A 20737-nucleotide genomic window follows, 5' to 3' on the forward strand; every position below is an offset into this window, starting at 1 on the left:
AGATTTGCAGATGCACACTCGTTAACAGTATCACTGCTTCCCCAGGCCATCAGCAGTGAATGAGTCCGTGGTCCCTTTCTGCTCATCATCATGTAATAAAATATCATGTATGTGATAATTTTATGCAAATGTGTTTCTTTAATCTTCACTTAAATTCAAGGGACATAAATAAATACCTTAATTGCGCCTGTATTTTGTAGGATTACTAGCATGTTCAGTAGCATATCGGAGGCAGAGTAGAATGGCCTCCATGTTTCTTCATTGAGGAGTTCTTGATTTATAGGAAATGCTACCTTTGGGACATTCATTTTCTTCATAGCCAACTGTAATTCAAGGGTGAGATTCCAAAGACAGCGGCAGGCATTCTGTAGTAATGTCCAGTGACCACCTCGATGAGCAAGTACCTAGGCATATTAAAGAGATTTACTTACAAAAACAAACAAGAAAACAGCTGGTCTTGCACGTAATACCAGGACAGTCCAAATGAACGCATAGTTTAAATATTTACCCAATAAGTCAGACTAATATATAACATGATACAGAAAGCAATCAATTATTGGGTTTTAAGTAAAAGTAGCAAATGTTTGCTTCTATCATATACCTTTACGCCAGACAGAAATTGTGTAGAGAAGGGATCCAGACATAGCTAAATTTTGTTGACTGCAAGGTGTACTGATCCACCAATGGTTATCACTCTGGATCATTCATTTATATCTATACTATATATAACAACTTTAACTTAGATGTCAAGTAAAATACTTTTACTGTGTTAACAGAGTTAAATTTGCTCACAGCAATAGAATCCTGTCATGATTTTTATCTATTATTTGTAAAGTCATTGTCAATGCAAACATTAAAATACAGTTTTGATATAGTTTTTAGAAACTAGTATTATTGGTTAGATATTGCAATCACTTTGCATTAAAGGAACACTATATGGTCAGAAATACAAATGTGTATTCCTAACCCTATAGTTTCAAAAGCACTATTTAGGTCACTGATCCTCTTGCCCCACTTAAATAATGCAAATGTACCTTTATTTTGGCGCTGGCTCTGTCCCCGATCCGCCTCCTTGGTTGAGATCATCAGAATTGACAATCTCAGCCAATCCAATGCTTTCGCATAGGAAAAGAGGCAGAAGGAGGTGGGTGGGGGTGGAGCCAAAGACCCGCTGGCCAATCAGCATCTCCACATAGAGATGCATTGAATCAATGCATCTCTATGGGGAAAGTTCCGCATCTCCATGCAAAGTGTGGAGACGCTGAACGTCAGTACTGCCAGTGGTGCAGCAATGACCCTGGATCCTCAGATGACCTCTAGTGGCCATCACAGTGACTGCCACTGGAGGTGTCCATAGGCACGAATGTAAACACTGCTTTTTCTCTGAAGTGTCCCTTTAGCCCTAAGCATCTATTAATAGTGATGAACACCACAGGATGTACTGTCACCACAAAAAAACAACTTCATTTGTATGTCCATAACTTTCAGCTGTTAAAGTGAACTTTAAAGTCACATGCAGCATGGTTTGGCAAACACAAAATCCATCAGATACTTGCATCAAAGTATAAGCCATACAGGGAACTTTAATTCAAGCTCAACTTGGATTGGAGATCTGGATACTATGACACCTCCCATGCATGCTGCCATGTTTCTGCCCCAAGGAAAGACTTGTAGACAAATGTAGAGCAAGATTCTATTACAAGAGATAAGATGTATTTGGTAACTAATTGCCAATGCTCCCATTGATGAGACGAGAGACTGTTGTTTAGTTACCAGAAAGCCTACTAAAATCTCTGCTGATACCTTCTATGGAATGTCCTTGAATTCATGAAATCCTGATCTTTTTATCTCAGAATTGAAAAGCAACTGTCCGATTTAGAATCTCGAGTTAGAAACCAACAAGAAAGCGTATATGTTGAACATGCTATCAAAAATCTACATAACTGTATCAAAGTATAATTGAAAATATATCTTACAACTGCTCTTTTCATATGAATAAATGTCTTCCCTAGGTGGTCCCGGAGGATGAGTACAGACTGGTCTCGCTTCTCTTCCTCTTTCAAGGTTCGCGGTGTATCGGTTTCATTTGTCAACTGGGTTCGAGGGGTATCCTCTCCACTTCTGTTTGTACTCGGCTGAGAAAAATAATTTAAATCTAGAAAAAAAAATATATAGATCTGAGTAAGTATAATAACAACAACACAGAAAAAGATGAACTTAAGATATCCTAAGTGAGGCTTGAAAAAATAAATTGGACAGTACTCAAAATAAAATAGATATGTGTAGACACCATTCCATATCATTATTCATAAATCAAGCAGTTATTGTTGTAATCGACCAACCTTTAGAAGTTTTTTTTTTCAACCTTTTTAAGTTTTATTTGTTGTTAAAAAAAAGACAATAACGCATGTATATTAATAACCAATTAAGTCACTTAACCCCTTAAATCCGGAGGACGTACTATTACGCCCTGCAGGAACCGGCTCTAAACGCCGGCGGGCGTAATAGTACGTCCTCGCCATAATGGCCGCCCACGTGGCCGGCGCTAATCGCCCGCTGCAGATCGCGGTCGGGGGGGATGCCTGGCCCCCCAGGCAACCCCCCCTGTGGCCGGTGACCGCGATCTGCAGTCTCTGATCGCAGTGACAGGCTGTCACTGCGACCAGTATTAAGCATGTGTCAGCCGATTTCAAATCGGCTGACACATGCGGCCGGCGGCTTTCCCCTTCTGCAGATCGCGGTCGGGGGACTTACCTGGCCCCCCAGGCAGTCCCCCTGGGGTCAGTGACCGCGATCTGCTAGGTCTGAGATCGCAGTGACAGGCTGTCACTGCGATCTCAGAGCGCTCTGATCGCAGTGACAGCCTGTCACTGCGATCAGTGTTACATGTGTCAGCCTATTGGCTGACACATGTAACTGGCACAGTGATCCCCCTGCAGATTGGAAGGGGGGAGTGCTTGTACCACCCAGGCACTCCCCCCTGTGGTCAATTACCCAATCTGCAGGAGGTGATCACAGTGACAGACAGTCACTGTGATCACTGATCCTGTGTGTCAGCCAGTGATGTGACATCACTGGCTGACACTGTCTCTGCCCCCTGTCCTGTAAAAAAAATAAAATATTAGTTAAAAAAAGAAATAAAAAAAATGACAGTTACAAATAAAATATACTTAGATCATATATATTATATATATATATATGATCTAAGTATATATATATATATATATATATACACATACACACACATTTACACATACACGACGTGTATTTAAATATTAATATATATATATATATATATATATATATTAATATCAAATTACACGTAGACTGATACTGATTAAATATATATATAATTATTGTTATATATATATTTATAAATAATATAAAAAAAATAAATATGTAAATACGTAATAAAATAAAATAAAATAAATAATTAAAAATAAAATATTAAAAAATATATAGATGTGTTTTATTTCGTTCTAACTGTATTGTGATATTAATATATATATATTTATATCAAAATACACGTAGAACGAAATAATATATATATCTATATACATAAATATATACGTATATATCACTATATATATACCTATATATAAATAAAAATATTAAAAAAAAAAAATATATATATATACGTATATATACACATATGTATATATATACATATATTAATTCTACACATATATTTATGTAATAATTTTACATAATTAGGTATCCTAATTAATTACAATTAGCGGGACCTGCCTGACCACCCATGCCGAAAGTATAGGGAATTTAATTTGCTAGCACTATATTTAACCCTATAACTTTCCAAGACACCATAAAACCTGTACATGGGGGGTACTGTTTTACTCGGGAGACTTCGCTGAACACAAATATTAGTGTTTCAAAACAGTAAAATGTATTACAACCATGATATCGCCAGTAAAAGTGACGTTTTTTGCATTTTTCACGCACAAACAGCACTTACAGGGACGATATTATTGCTGCAATACTTTTTACTGTTTTGAAACACAAATATTTGTGTTCAGCGAAGTCTCCTGAGTACAACAGTACCCCTCATGTACAGGTTTTATGGTGTTTTCAAAAATTACAGCGTCAAATATAATGCTTGTGTTTAATTTTTTTCACATTAAAATTCGCCAGATTGCTTACGTTGCCTTTATGACCCTATGGTAGCCCAAGAATGAAAATTACCCCTATGATGGCATACCATTTGCAATAGTAGACAACCAAAGGTATTGCAAATGGGGTATGTCCAGTCTTTTTTAGTAGCCACTTAGTCACAAACACTGGCCAAAATTGGCGTTTTTTGCATTTTTCACACACAAACAAATACGAACGCTAACTTTGGCCAGTGTTTGTGACCAAATGGCTACTAAAAAAGACTGGACATCGCTTATTTGCAATACCTTGGGTCGTCTACTATTGCAAATGGTATGCCATTATGGGTGTAAATTTATTTCCTGGGCTACTATACAGTCTCAAAGGCAACGTAACCAATCTGGCGAATTTCAAATTCAAATGTAACACGCTATATTTGACCCTGTAACTTCCCAAAACACCATAAAACCTGTACATAGGGGGTACTGTTTTACACGTGAGACTTTGCTGAATACAAATATGTGTATTTTATTGCAGTAAAAGCAAACAGTATTATGACATTAACAGTTAAAATGTCATGTAGAACGAAAAAAATCAAAAAAAATCTTATTTTCTCCCATTTTTTTCATATTAAATTATGTTTCATAGCTAAATATTTGATATTAAATGAAAGCCCTGTTTCCCCTGAATAAAATGATATATAATAAGGGGGGGTGCATTTAATATGAAAGAGGTGAATTACGGTTGGACAGACATATAGCGCAAATGCCAGGTTTTGTTTACGTTTTGTTTCGTTCACAACTTGTACATTTGGCTGCGGTGTTAAGGGGTTAATCACATAAAATTATTGCAACATACAAGATGTTTTCATAACAAGAAAAAAAAGCAAAAAACACTAATTTGTATGTATAGGAGGAATGGTGTTCCAAAACTAAACAATATAGAATGGCCTAACCAATACTGCAACCTTTAGAAGTTAATGAATTTTAAATTACAAAATGTAAACAGTATCATATTAATACAATTTGAATTAAATGTAAGAAGATTTAGCCCTTGACACATACATCTGTTTTACACTCAATTCTGTACCTACCGATTTACCTACCTACAAATTTACCAATCTTCATATTCATGTATCTATCTGTTCATCAATATCCAAATGCAAGGCATTACAGATAATGGCAATCATTAATATAAAAATCAAACAAAATCAAGAAACATTGTTTATATGTATCATCTTGTCACTTTGTCTTTCAAGGAAATTATGTTTTCTTGATGACATCAATAGATTTTAAAAATAAAGATGAGTAGGCAGCGCAGAGCAGGACTAAATCATTTTTAGACTGTAGTATTATACATCAATGAAGAATTTAGGTCAGCACCATCACATGTTGTAAGATGTGCCTTGAAAGAAGAGTGTTTCTGTGTTCCTTAGTATTGAAGTGATTACAAACATTTAGCAATGAAACAGAAAGAATTTGTGACTGCAATTACAACAGCAATTAAAAAGAAAAAAAACATCAAATAATTTAACATTACTGCTATAGTTTATAAATTGTCTACCTGTTAGTTTGACTCCTGATGAAAGATCAAGTTTAAGTAAAGGATGAAGGTGACCTGGATTAGATATTTGTTCATCCACAGTATCATCTGTTGCTATGACAACAGTGCCGGCATTATGTAAAGAGAGTATTTCTGGATCCAAAATTCTGTAGCTATATAAAACAAGAAAATAAAAGTAAAGACAATGTGTATGCTAACAAAACATGATACGGATCTTAAGTAATTAAATCCATTATGGCTGCACGTCAGTCAAATTTCATCTTGCTACCTGTTAATTTTTAATACAGGAAGTACAATTTTATGGCAAGACAGGAGGCTTCATATTTGTTTACTTTCTTTACTCAAACCTCCCAGCAGCAAAGAAATGATTAACAGTGTAAAGTAAAAATTCAACCAATCACAGTAAAGGTGTCTGTAACAAAGGGTAATGAAGCTCCTCCCACTTCCTCTTTCTTTGCTGCTTGACTCCCAGGCGAGTCTTCTCCAGTTATATTGCTATAAAAATTGTGTATGTATCCTGTAATTTATATTACACATTGTGCTTATATCTTCATCTTCATTCATTCTAATACTTTATCTATTTTGTGCTGGGATTGCTTTCCCTATTTTAATTTCACTATTTCTCACTATCCTTTCTATTATAATCTTTCCCTATTGTTTCTTTCCTCTCAGGCCGACTTCTCTTGTCGGCCGTGAGTACTACCAGTGCCTTTCATGCATGGGGGGCTCCTACTCTGTTTCCCCCTCCAACTGATCCAACTTAGCAATGGTATAAACTGTTCAGGGCACTTTGTTTCAGCGGGCTGCGCCGCCTGATAAAATTCCATGGCTGGCTTGCTCTCTGTGCTCGCCTCTATCACTGACACTCAGCTCCGCCCCCTCCTTCACACATGGTGGACATATTTTTTCAAAGTTTTTTGCCTGCCATTTTTTCGCTCTCCCTTATCACCTCATCTTGTCGGCTCGGCGGTTCGGCAGACCAGCGAACAGACGCAGGGACCCTTCCTGCTTCATCCTTCTCAGGGTTAGTTTTTTCTACATTTAGCCCAAAACTTTGCAGTTTTTTTATTTCTATGTTTAGAGGATTTTGTGCTGATTATCCCCTCTTATCCTTCTATTACAGATTGATAAAGAGGCTCTCCCTGACTATTGTATTAAATACCCCTGTCACCATCCCCTTATATATCACACATATATTAAAACTTGGCCTACCAAATTATCTCTCGCTTGAATCTATTGTGCGTGACCCTCACTGTGATTTTATTACTTCTGCTGTGGGTGACCCCCACCATATTCTTTTGCCTTTTACCTTAATTGGATTATATTTTGTCTACTTTATTTGCTAATTTTGTGGGTGATCCCCACTTCTGTGGATATTTGTGCCTAACCCCACTTTCAATTGTTAAGTGGCTAATACCCACTTACGGTATATTTACTTACAGTGGCTAACACCCACTTTATATTTATTATACCTCTAGGAAATCTCCCATGTACCATCAGTTAGGGTGACCCCCAACTGACTACGGGCGAAACCCGATTACTTTATAGCTCACCCCTGATATTGGCTGACCCAACTGGTGAACTGAACTTCACCTACTTAATTATCTTTTCTATATTATTATTATTTTTTTTCGATTATTTCATCAACATGTTTGACCTACCAGACGCCACTATATCGGCTGAACTTAAAGTTTGGCTTTTCTCTGCTATTGCAGAGTCGATCCCTAAGGCCTTAGCTGCCCTTTAGGAACAGCCCAATCCTGTTCCCAAGGCAACTTTACAGCGCCTCCCTGAATCTGAAGAGTCTCTTGATCCATCTGATCATGAAGGGGCTCCCCACAAACGCCCTTGGAAGGGCGACAGAACCTCAGCCGGCAAAGGCAAGGCACCGGTCAAAACCCCTAGGTTGGCTCACAAGTCCCTACCACAACTTCAGGAATTCACACAGCCTAAAGATCGCGGACGAGTATAATGTGGGTGTGGCGGAACCAACCTCGCCACTGGGCATTGGAGAAGCCTGTTTGCCTGCCTCCTGCCTGCTGACTATGGCCCCTGGGAGATTTGACCCTTTAAATACAGGGTTTGTTGTATTGTATTATGCTGCAACTGGCCCTTTAAGAACCATCTGGGGACATACTGTGGAGTTACTGGGTGGCCACCATTTCATGTATCAGAGGCACATGGTGAGAACAATGTATGAAGCACATGGTGAGAACAATGCATGGCGGCCATTTTAACTCACAGACACTGTTGTGACTTTTCTACACGGTGCCATCTCGCCGGTATTTGGTGCACAAAGACATTGTGCAGTAGTTTTAAACTATACAACAGGGGACACATTATACAGTGATTATTTTTTATATAATCTGTATATGTTCTGCGGAATCTGCATTAAACTGTATCTTCCAAACTACTGAACGGATCTGGGTGAATTTTGGATATGTGGTTCACCCAGATCCCCCGGTTCTAAGGATATACGGGGTTATTGCATGTTTTGGGGTCCCTGTGATGTGTTTTATAAAAAACTGTATTTCTCTATCTGTGATAATTATATTTCCCATTGTGTTCAATAATCATTTCATAGGCAGAGGGGAGGATTTTGTGTGGGAGTGTCTGTGTGTATTGTACGTATTGATTGGTTGTTGTAAAACCCTGTGGACAGTACTATGTTTGTGGATTGGGAATAAAAGAGGCTGTATGGGGGCGGAGCCTGACCGGGGAGCCGACTAGACGCAAAATCTATGAGCTCCCGAGCCCGGTCCTGATTTACAGCGGAAAACGGGGGGAAAATCTCGGACCCTGAACCCCAACTTACCTTACTCGACGACGCCAAAGACGGGGAGCAGAATGATACCCCACACACCCGGAAAGAACGCTGGATCGGTAGATCGGAGGCTTGGGGCCTACACGACGAGGTGCAGGGGAGAGGCGGCCGCTCTCCCTACTCATCAAAGCGTGCGGCACCTGAAGTATCGGGCCTCTCCTCCCCCCCCAGGACCGGTGGGGGTTAACCCGGTCCAAACACCCGCAATCTATGGACCCACACAGAAAACTGGCGACCTGGAAACCCACTTGCAGGAGGCTCTAGACGGGGACGAAGCCAAGATGGCCGTCCATCGTAGGCCCACGAGGCGGAGCACACGTGCCCGACAAGCAACGGACCCTTTACTGGCACTCGATCGGCTCTGCGCGAGCCTCCGGGCAATGCTGCACGATCGCGGATTGGCTCACAGATTGGCTGCCAAGCTGGTGGCCACATGGCTCCGTCCGAAAACCCGACGCCTCCACTACAGGTACCCTCCGCAGGCACCCAGAAAGGCCGCCACGATCCGCAGTGACAAGCGACCCCACAGACCTGAACAGACGTCTGGCTGTCTGGGCAAACGCACGGACCCACATATACACGAGAGAAGCCACGCCAAATACGGCCCCCACACTAGTCACTCACCTGATCCGGGAACCAGGAACCCATACCATCCCCTTAACGGGAAAATGCAGGACAGTCCCGAGACCTCAGCAGCATATCAGGGACCGACAGCGACGCCACCAGCGACGAAATCCACCTACAGACACCCGGGGAGTGGGCACCGAAAGGGCAGGGTCACCTCAGCGCCAGCACGGAAAACAACACGGGGAGCGGAGAGGCCGCCACATCACCAGGGAGGCATCACCGCCACCCACGATACCCACACAAGTCAGGGTAGCAGCGGTGGAATCCCTCTAGCCTACCTGACACGCAAGGCCGAGGCCCTCGAAATGTCTTCACATGGAAGCTTACAGCCCAGCCAGGGAATTGGCTGAATGACTGCTTGACTGTACTGACATGCCAGGCTTACTGCCAGGGCAGACCACTTTTACAATACCAGCGCTGTAGGACTAACTAACCCAGTTCTCTTTGCCATCAGTTGATGCTTAAATGATTTTGCTAGCTATGTCTTTTTTAATGTGGTTCCTAACTCTTACCCTCTGTGCCAGTTTGAATGCCGGGTAATTATGTTTTATGCAGCCAGCCTACTGTCTTAATCCACATTTAACCAAGAGTCAAACGCTAATCAGCCTAGCCCATAATCTATGCATGTAAATATTTACTGTGGCCTACATTACTTACCTTTAAGGCCAGCTATGCGCCAGTTATCTAGATTTCATGTTGCCAGCTTACTGACGTACTCGACGTCTAGCCACAGGTCAAGCATGAATAACCATAGCCTATGTTATTATACTTATAAAAATGTTTATTACCTCTTCATCAATGTACACTACACTGTTAAACTTTGATAAATAACAAAAATGTGCCAGACTAAAATAATGTGTATAACAATCTACAAACATAGATAATCATTTTGACATTATTATAGTTTAGGGATAAGCGCAGAAAATCTACTGAACTAAGCTGGAAACATATACTACTTAGATTCTTCTCGAAATGTTTAAACGTGTTTTCCTTAAATGACAAAAATGTGCAGGTAACTCTCAATACGCTATTGTTTAAAAATCTATGCTATAATATGACAATCACTCGCCTGTTACTGCTTAAAAAACATGTTATTAAGCCGTGTTTAACACACTGAATGTCCATCATCTTGACCTTTTTACTTTACTATGCACTCTCTCAGTTAAGCTTGTTTATAAAATATAAAATGAGGCCGTTAATCTGCGGAGATATTGCAATTTACCATGATATGTACAACCTGTATGACCCCTGCATGTCTCCCTCTCTTTATTCTGTACCACTATAATCACATGCCTCAATAAAATAAAGATTGACAAAAAAAAAGAGGCTGTATGTGCCAGTACAGTCAGTTCTACTTGACCTCAAAACGAAGTGTCGTCTCGTTATTGGGGGAATTGGATTGTATGCTGATTGCCAGGAGTGTAAGCTGATTGTATGCTTTTCCTGTTCAGCTGTTTACAGCATTTGTATGCTGCTCCGGTTCGGTGGTTGTGGTGTCTGCTGCAGTGCTTGGAGTCCTCAGGAAGCGCTAGAAGCATCCTTCAAACGGAGGTACCCAGTCGGGTGCCCGTCGATCCGTTACAGTGGGCTACTCTGATGATGACCTGCCCTTCGATGACAGAGCTAACGCTCCCTCCCAATGCATCATTGAGACCATTATTGATCAGTCACAAAACTTAGCTGCCAACTCACAGCAGAAACAGTCTCATGAGACCCTCCTGGACTCCCAGGGTCAACCCTTTTTTTACCCTAAATTGATTAAACACCCTCGCTCAGCTGAATGGGCTCCACCTGAGTATATTGCTCAGTTTTACAGACTATGGTTACGTAAACCTCTTGATAAAGAGGTCAGAAACAAGCTAAGAGCCGAAATATCCCGGACAAAGTAGCTCTCACATCCGGGTTTGACCCTATTCTGGTCACTTCTCTTACTAGATTGGGTAAAGACCCTCGAAGGGCATTGAGCAAGGCCGTACAAGATAAATTGCTCGATATTGCCGGGCCACTCATTCAGATTTTCATACTAGCTAAAGATGCTCTAGCAGACAATTGAATTGATCCACGCCTTGTGTGTGAATGGGCGCAGAGGGCCCTTTGCCTATTAGCTAATGAGAATGTGGCCATATCCACAGAACGGCATAAAGCCGTTCTATATAAAATAGATGCCAAGCTAGCCGAATTAGGCTCTAGAGAGCTGGGCCCCGAGGCTAACGGCCTCCTATTCGGTGACAAATTTATCAAAGATCTTAACAAACATGTTTCCATTTTCACTAAGGCCCAATCATCACTCCGCAGAGTGTTCCGTTCCCATCGTTTATATGGGAGAGCCGCTCGCCATCGAGGCCGAGCCACCGGCAGACAAGCCTTCACTGGCTACAGGTCTCGCCCCACAGAGCCTTGTAACTCCGGGCAATACCAAAGGCCTTATTACAGACAACTTTTCCCTGGCAGAGGTCCCATCAGAGTATGTGGGTCTGTTTCCCTTTGTGCACGTATTGCTTCAGGTAATCAACCTTACTTATTTACATGTTCCCATCGCAGGCCGTCTAACCCATTTTTTGCCTCAGTGGTCTCAGCTAACTCAGGATGCTTGGATCCTCCAGACTGTTTCAGGCCTCCTCACAGACTTTGTGGCCAGCCCTTCTCAAGAAAGGCCTCCTATACCCCTCAGGATGTCTCAGGCCAAGAATGCGGCCTTACAAACAGAACTCTGCAAACTCAGAGACAAAGGTGCGATACAACCTTCAACCAGACACCCAACATTCATCAGCAATATTTTCTAAGTCAAGAAAAAATCCAGAGAGTTCCATCCAGTTATCAATTTAACCCCTTAAGGACAGACGACGGATATATTCCGTCATGATTCCCTTTTATTCCAGAAGTTGTGTCATTAAGGGGTTAAGAGAACTAAACCTTTCAGTCGCTTATCGCCACTTCAAGATGGAAGGGATACACCTGTTACGGGACCTTCCCTGCGAGGGAGACTGGTTCTCACGCTTCGACTTCAAGGACGATTACCTAACGGTCCCAATAGCACTGTCCCATTAGTGCTATTTCTATGGCACAACGACCTATGGCAGTTCATCTGCCTCCCATTCGGCCTCTCATCTGCCCGGTGGTGCTTCACAAAGCTGATGAAACCAGTTATGGCCCTTCTCCGCTCTCAAGGCATCAGATCCATCGTTTACCTCAACAACATCCTGATTATGGCTCAAGACCCTCTTACTCTTCAACTCCACATGGAGATGACAACCTCTCTCCTTCAAAATCTCGGGTTTGTGATAAATTTCAAAAAATCAGCCTTACTTTCTTCACAAACGGTACAGTTTCTGGGCTTTCAGATAGACTCCGTTCAAGCTATCCTACAACTTCCATCCTCCAAAATAAAGACTATAAAGAAGAATATTTGCAGACTGATTGGCTACCCTCGCATCTACCTACGCAATCTAGCAAGGGTCATTGGTCTTCTGTCAGCCTCCTTTCAGGCCATATTTCCGGGCCCACTGCACTACAGAGCAATGCAATGTAATGTCTTAAGGCCTTCTACCTGCGCAGATCCGCTTCATACTATCAACTGATCTCGCTAACAGACGATGTCCGATTGGAGCTGGATTGGTGGCTTTTCTGGAGGGCTTTGGGCACCCTCAGAGCGAACCTTACACATAAACGGTCTCAAATGAATTGCCGGATCCTTCGCAATCCGCAGTTTCGCGAACGACGCATACAATTGTTTACTGACGCTGAGGATTAGGACTCTGCACAGCATGAGGACAACCAGCGTCATCTGTTACCCCAAAGGAAAACATTGTATAATGCTTTCCTATGGGGGAAGTCCTAATGCGAGCATGGCAAGCACTACACATGCGCATTATCCCCATCCCCCTCAGGCTGACTTTGCAGAGGAGGAGCGGAGGTGGTGTACTGAAATCAGGTAAGTGACAGAAGGTGTTTTTTTACCTTTTTTTCCTGGCACTATAGGGAATTCAAATAAATGTAATGTCTCTTAAATACCATATTCACAGGAGTAGATGAGTAATTATGCCACATGTAACAGGCTGCAGCATCATATTTAACCAGCTTTATTTATGGCAGGAGATCATGTGAGAGACAGCAGGAATCTGCATTACGAGCCAAATTTTACAGCTCCAAGTTACTAAACATTACTAAATTAACATTTGTTATAAAGTTAGTAATTAATACAAATATCAATGAGTATACTGTTCATATATCATGCTATCATAAGCTATTGGAAAATATTACACCCCAAACCTTGGAATCTGGCAAATACATTAATTAAAAAGATTTTCATTTTACAATCATAAAAGGATGGGTGGAGGTAGTAGGGTTGCAAAGACTACAGACAAGAGATCTGCAGCTATTTCACACTGTTATTAGATATACCCCAATGAAAACAAATGCATAAAGTAATGCATGCATGTTTTCAATGGGGTAGAGCTACACAAACAGTTTGTTTTTTTAGTTGTTTTTATTTTTTTGGGGGGCAGCAGAGTGTCCCTTTAAGAGTACATAAAACACAATCACATAGCAGAGGTAGAAACATCCAGCATTTACTGCCAAATTCACAGCATCAGGTCACTAACCACCATGTGACAGGCAGTAATAGTAAAAATTAAAGGGGAACTGTCATTTCTCTAGAATTTACACCATATAATAAAACGTTGAAAATCCCCTAGAACTTGTGTTAATCTTTTGTTAATGTGATTCTATTCTGTATTCTTTTAAATGTATATTAAAGAATAACTCCAACCAGAAACAGTGTATTAATATAAGACTGTTTCGTTTTAGTTGGAGTAACCATGTTATCACAGTACCCCACTTTTTTTTTTTTTTTAAATAAAAATGAGTGTCCTGTGGACATGTTCTCTCTGGAGCCCCATCCTCTTTCCTTTACATCACCCCACCTCACTGCATGTGGCGGAATGTCCATGATGGAAGACTTAGGGGGGCATGGACACGCTGCCATTAAACGGCCAGACTTAGGGGGGCATGGACACGCTGCCATTAAACGGCCATTGACAGCATGCTATTTGTGCTGAACTCTATACACAGAATTCACAATAGCCAGCTCGTAACTTTGGTTGTGGACTGCTAATGATACTGCCCGAGGTTACACCTCTGGCAGCATAATACATTTTATTTGCATACCAAATCACTGACGTGGTCATGGTGCACGGAGCGACCCTTTAAACATTTTTACAAATTACATTATAATCCAATTTAGACAAGGCAAAACTAGGACAAAATTTGCCAATGGGCAAGAAAAATAGAAGCATTGTTTTATATCTCCTCTTCTCTATATGCATTCTTTATTCTGGCTGACAAATTTAAATGACAGAGCTTATAACAGTAACAGTAATAAATGTTATTTTTCAAACCTCAAATATATATATTTGTTAATATAGTTCTAAGCAGACATAACATTAAAAAATCTGGTAAGGGACAGTTTCCTTTTAAGTGCGATATTTGCAGATACAGATGACAAACCATTATAATGATGATGAAGCAATATGTACCATCCATTTTTATAATCACAGGTTCAAATCAATAATCATTACATGGCAGAGGAGTATGTATCCACCATTAACGGACATATTTCCAACAGTGTCAGAGGTCTTAAGATTTCCCATTAACTGCCATAGCCACAGCAGGACTCACATCATGAGTCAGAGGCCTTAGCATCCACCATTAAGTACTGTATTCACAGCTGAAAGCTACATCATGTGTCAGAAGTCCTACTATCCACCATTAAGTAATCTATTCACAGCAGAGGGCCACATCATGTGTAAGAGACCTTAGCATCCACCATTAACGAGGACCTGTCAAGCCTAAAACTACTTTAGCTCATTAGACTGAGTATAAGATTGTATCTATACATTGGGCTAGCAGATTTGTTAGCAAATGTTTAGATTAGAAAAAAAAAAAAAAACTATTTAAAAATAGCTTTTTTTCTCCCAGCTGTCAGTCAATACCTGGGCACGCCGACGCATTAACTGACAAGGGAGAGCAAAAAAGATGTTGCATGCTGTGGTTGCTATGGAAACTCATTAGAAGACACTTCTAGCCCTGTCTAAGGAGTACAGGATCGGAGTGCCGAGGTCACTGATGAGTTTTGCCCTTCTTGGGAATGTGTCCCTTGCAGAGTAAAGCAAAGAAGAACAGAGGTGGAGCAGAGGTATGTCCGGAAGTGTTACACAAAGAGTAACACCCATGAAGCATGAAGATGGCAGCGTGGGAACAGATAAAAGGTGAATAAATCTTTATATTTCACACTGAATACACAACATACTGTGTGATATACTGTGTATTCAATGTGTATAGGAGCAATAATTTAAGGTAAGTTATTATTATTATAATTATTCATTATAATTATTATAATAATGATATAATTATTCATAACAGGCCCACCACCTTAAGAGCTACATTTGCAGTGTCTATTAGCTCAACAACATGTTATAGAGAAAATAATATGCTCCATTTATTACAATAACAGTCATCAATTTACTGAGACTGAAGTATTCACCTTTACCATATTAACCGGCATCTATTCTGAGAAATCGTGATTCTATTGTTCTATTTTAATTGTTAAATTTGCTTGCTCTCTAACCCATTTAAATCATTTAGATAAGGGTAAAGAAAAAGAATAAAAATAAAATTAAAAAATAAAAACAGTAGCATGGGCAAAGTTCTAAAAGCTTCCTAACATTCTACAGTTTCCATAGCGATTGCTACTTATTTAGAACTAATCCCAGAATAGCAGCTGTTTTGTGTGTTCCTTGATAAACATGACTTCTAATGTCTTGCCTTGTCACCACTCTTCGTTAAATAATGTTGTTGTTTTTTTTAACCTAACTTGTCAATCGCCAAAACTAAACAAATTACCTAATTATGAGCACAATACACAAAAATCAAATACCTACTGCCAATTACTGTCATAGAAACATGGCAGGTATTGAACTCTAAATCTATACCACCTCTTAGCAAGGTAACTGTCCATACGTACCTTTTCAGTGAAAGGGGACCTCTATTCGATATATTGGTCGAAGAAAATAAAAAGTTCTGGGACTTACCAAAATGTAGTGATTGTGTCACTTTAACCATGTGGAAGGAAGTCTGCTAAGCCCAACAGATATGTTGTATGTAATGATCTTTCACAATCCATCAAAGTGGATTTAGAATACTGATAACAGCAAGTTCACCTTCTCATGAAATGAGAAATGGGCGATGAAACCAAATCACGTGAGAAAAGTTATAGGCAGATGTTGGTGGGCTTTTTGGCTTTTAGTAAATGTGCCCAATATATGTAAATTATATACATATCAGGCGTGCAACAGGGAATGGGTTTTAGTTCAGTAACGGAATCTGTCACACAACATCGTATCTGGTCCTACTTACAACTAACACTGTTTTTTTGTTCCAAAACATTAACTCTGTCTTGGCTCGGCTATAAATCAGTGAGTTTGTGCTGCAGTACAAGCAATTTGCAAACACCATCTGTGTAACCTTTCCTAACCAAGGAATAACACATTTCAAAACCTTTAAAAAGGCCTAGTAATTTATCCTGACGATAGCATCACAGGGACCTGGAATTCATAGACATGGCCTTTAAATTTGGCTCAGTTTGTGTCAGTGAGGATAGAAAAAATTAAAAGTTTGGCACTAATAGTCTCTAAACAGAAACAAAGATGGCCTTTGATAAGAAGACCATATTTAATGGAGCACCTGATATTTTATAAAAAGATGTATGGCGTCTAATTTGCATATCATGTACAACAGAGGACCATATTCGATAAATAAAATGAGAATGCTAGCTTTACATTACAAGAGATGATAAATATACTGAGTTTTATTTTCTGAGTTGTAGTGAGTTAAGAGCCAACTTGCCATGTTCAACCCAAAATCTTTGAGATGGAACAAAACAGTCATCTCTGCTGAATGGGAGAATGTTTTTTTCTGAATCACCTATTTTTTCCTTAAAATAGCAGATAGGTTTCTCAACACATTGTTTGGAGCCTAGACTCCATTGTGGCACTATCAGGGTACGGCCAGTACAACTGAAAGGATCCAGAGAGATATGAAGTGCAGAAGCCCCTGGTCATATACCAGGGCATACATCTCTTGACCTGTCATAATTAGTGTATATTACATTCCCAACAGGGATAACTCCATATGTGGGATCTCGAGATATTCATAAACCACTTAACGTTTCATGGTTTGGAGGCCCACCAAAGAACATGCATACATCACAAGGGTGCTGCAGGGACCAACTACTATAATATAAAAAAAAAAGAGTGCACTGAATTCTAAATTACCGTAACTTTATTGTTTATAAAGTTTGGAAAATATGCTATCTTAGGTAGACACGTGGATTTGTTTTCATACGAATACCATTTCGTTAGAAAATTCTGGATTTTTCATATTCGTTTACTAAAACGTAACGAAAGCCGTACATACGAAATATAAACGAAATGAAAAAGACAGTTGCGACGGGTATTGCACACCTGTCCCCCCCCACTTTAGTTATTTGGGCTCCCCACCATGGTGGAACAAGGGGAACTGGGGGATCTGTGCCGGGTCCCCCCTTATTGCACTACTGACTGGGCAGCAATAATGACAGCAAGCAGCCACAATAGCTGCCCAGTCACTAGTAGTTTTAAATTAGTTTAGGCAACAGGCCCCTACTCGTGACATGCCGCGAGTAGGGGCATGCGGGAGGGTTTAACCTCCCTTTTATTAATATGGGACCCCCGTAGGCTTTAATGCGGGGGGTGGGGGGGGGACGGGGGGTAGGGGTGGTAGGAATGGTTTCTTACAAGTATGGAGATGGTAGCGCTGCCGGCTCCCTCCTTCCTTTTTTTTTCCACATGCGCAGTGTTATTTATTTATTTTTGTTCGAAAACTAATGGTTTACGAATGAAACTCCGGATTGACTAACGAATTAAAATTTCACTGGTGCAAATGTCCAATCTTAGGTACAATAATGGGGAATTAAGTACAAAATACTATACATTGCCACTACTTTCAGACTACCCTAATTTTGCCAAGTCCAAACCTAATGATTGCTTTCATGGGATTATTCCATTCCATGAGGTGAGAATTCTTCAAAATCAGAAGTGAGAATTGTCATGAATTCAAAGTGTACTTCAATTTTAGACCAAAATAGCCAAGCAGGAAGCAGAGCTGATTTTGATAATTTTTCCAATTTGGCTACGTAATTTAAATACACTTTAAATTCACCATGAAGCCTTAAACAATTCTCATTTTAGCAAATAACCCTATATAGGACATCTCGATTATCTGTGACTCCCAGATAATCGAGATTTTAAAATGGCCCTGCAATTAGGAATCTTTGACAAGGATGAATTCACATTTCAAAAAGCATAACATTATTTCACTTTCCTGTACTACGAAATGAAGTACAATCAGTGTCTTAAAATACAAAAACTATTCTCTGCTAGCAATTCAACCAACCCAGTGCACAGATCAACATCTTCCTTATTAATTAATATTTATTAAAATGCTGAACATTTGTAAAATATGTACAACCACTACAAACAAACAAAGAAACTAGTTTTAAAAGTGTTTTTTTTTTTATTAAACCACCCTCCCCCAGTTCCCATTTATTGCTTTGTAACTTACATTTTTAATTCCCAATGCCTTAGGGAGAAAGTTTTTTTGACAGGTAAAACTTGGCTGTCTCTTCTTGATTTCTCATAAAAAAAAGGATCAATAATGTGAGCTCGTAACTCCCAGTCTCGTATCAAATGTAATAGCAAGCAGAAAAAGTGTGCTGAAAATTTCAATCCCACCAAAGTAATTGGTTTAAAAGAGACTTGTGAAGATTCATATAGAGGTCCCGGGAGAGATTATAAAACAAGGAGCACACAATTTTCCAATAACTGTTCTGATAGTTGTTAGAAAACTGATTTGCACATGACTCTACATGCTAGGGGGGAAACAGGCTCTTCTGCCTCACTGTGGAGTTATGATGCATCCCAAGACAGCACGTCAAAGGTTAAAAGACGTAACCAGCTTATGTGACCTTTGTGTCATTCATTTTTTTTTATGTAATCATTCCTTTAAAAAGTCCATCTGAATAATGGCAAACATGTTATTCTAAGCAGAAAATAATTATAAAATGGAAGTTAAGGGATATTTGGCTAAAATAAATTAATTTTAAAACTTAGATTAGAATGCGCTGCGAAGGGTCAAGAATAAGGTCAGTGCATTTTAATAGGATAAATAAATCATTTTTCAGAAATGAACTAAAATAATGTAAAAATATTACAATACGGTACTGGAACCTGTCTGTCTATGCAAGTTAATATTTAACTGATTTTGTAGCATTTTCCAACACCCCAGGGATGTATTTACATTTGCGTTTGTCTTTGTGTGTGTCATTGGGTCAGAATCCCATCTAGTGTCAGTTTCCCTCTAGCCATACATAATGGAAAACATAAGCTCCTGTCCCCAAGCACAAAAGGCTTCTGCCATTCAAGTACAGTATATTGTTTACTGAGTTGTTTTTCTTCAGCGAGTTTATTTTATTATCATTGATATATATGGATGGTAGGGATATTTGCCCGATGCGTTCCACCAATGGTACCCCCACTGTTTGGTCATAGATTCATATCTCCAACAATTATGTTTACAGGTTATGGGTGCTGACAGGGTTTACAACTTGCTTTTATAGATGGCCTTGAATATAACCTAATGCCTTCGTAGTTGAGGTGTTGCTTCTTGCAAACTAATGTTTAACTCCATTATTCAGAAAATGTTTTTTTGTTTTTATATTTTTTTACTATCCACAAACAATAAACAGAAATTGCGCAATATGTACATACTCACATGGAAAATGCATTAAAACAACAAAAAAATCTTGTGGACCTTTTATTAGTTGGGCCTTTAGTCAAGCCCTATGTTCTTTGACAGCTTTGTTACTGAATGCCAACCATGAGCATAACATCATCGCTTCACTGTGCTGACTCTCAGGATTCCGAGGGTCAATACAGTTCCAGGTCCTCATCAGGATGGGCAAAAGAGCAAAGGCAGAGATTGCTGGTCACCGCCATCGTGGAAATGCTTGGCATGCCTTTGTGCGTGTACCCCTTGAGCTACACATACCATGGATTGAGAAACTAGCCTGTAAAAATAATCCCAAAGAGTTTCCTACTCTGCATTCAATATATGGTAAAGTTTCTCCTACCTGAGTGCCCTGTATACCTGTGGTGGAACTGAATGCACAGATAAGTCACACCTACCTACATCTGTTTGAAACTTTATATGGCATTTTAGAAGTAGCCCAATTAACCAGAGTGTAGTAAATAACATTGTGTGCTGGCTGACTTAGCAATGGGAGAATGGAAAGTTATTTATTTCTTGATACTGCTAGCAAAACAACAAGGTCAAAAACAGCAGAATGTAACATGGATATTTGTAAGGCCATTAAGTAGCCTTTGAACTTAGCGGAAAGCAAGCTGTACTTTTTGTTCAAGCATTTCAGTTTCCAAAAATTAGAGAGCGGTTCTAAATTCTGTGCATTATCTCACACCAGTGGACAGAAATAGGAAGGTCATGCACCTCAAATTTGTCCCTGTA

At 39.8% G+C, this 20737-nt stretch overlaps 1 protein-coding gene across 1 annotated transcript in view; it reads right to left on the minus strand.

Annotated features, from left to right (window-relative positions):
* The window catches only part of CFAP54 (cilia and flagella associated protein 54), a 311984-nt gene that overhangs the window by 124736 nt on the left and 166511 nt on the right, over positions 1 to 20737 (minus strand). The window contains exons 35-37 of the mRNA XM_063446144.1: positions 5671 to 5822; positions 1977 to 2155; positions 177 to 404 (exon numbers count right to left, since the gene is read on the minus strand). Of these exons, the coding sequence (XP_063302214.1) occupies positions 177 to 404; positions 1977 to 2155; positions 5671 to 5822 (559 nt within the window). The remainder of the gene's footprint in view (positions 1 to 176; positions 405 to 1976; positions 2156 to 5670; positions 5823 to 20737) is intronic.

The sequence above is a fragment of the Pelobates fuscus genome, chromosome 3, assembly GCF_036172605.1.
Source record: "Pelobates fuscus isolate aPelFus1 chromosome 3, aPelFus1.pri, whole genome shotgun sequence".
Taxonomy (NCBI): domain Eukaryota; kingdom Metazoa; phylum Chordata; class Amphibia; order Anura; family Pelobatidae; genus Pelobates; species Pelobates fuscus.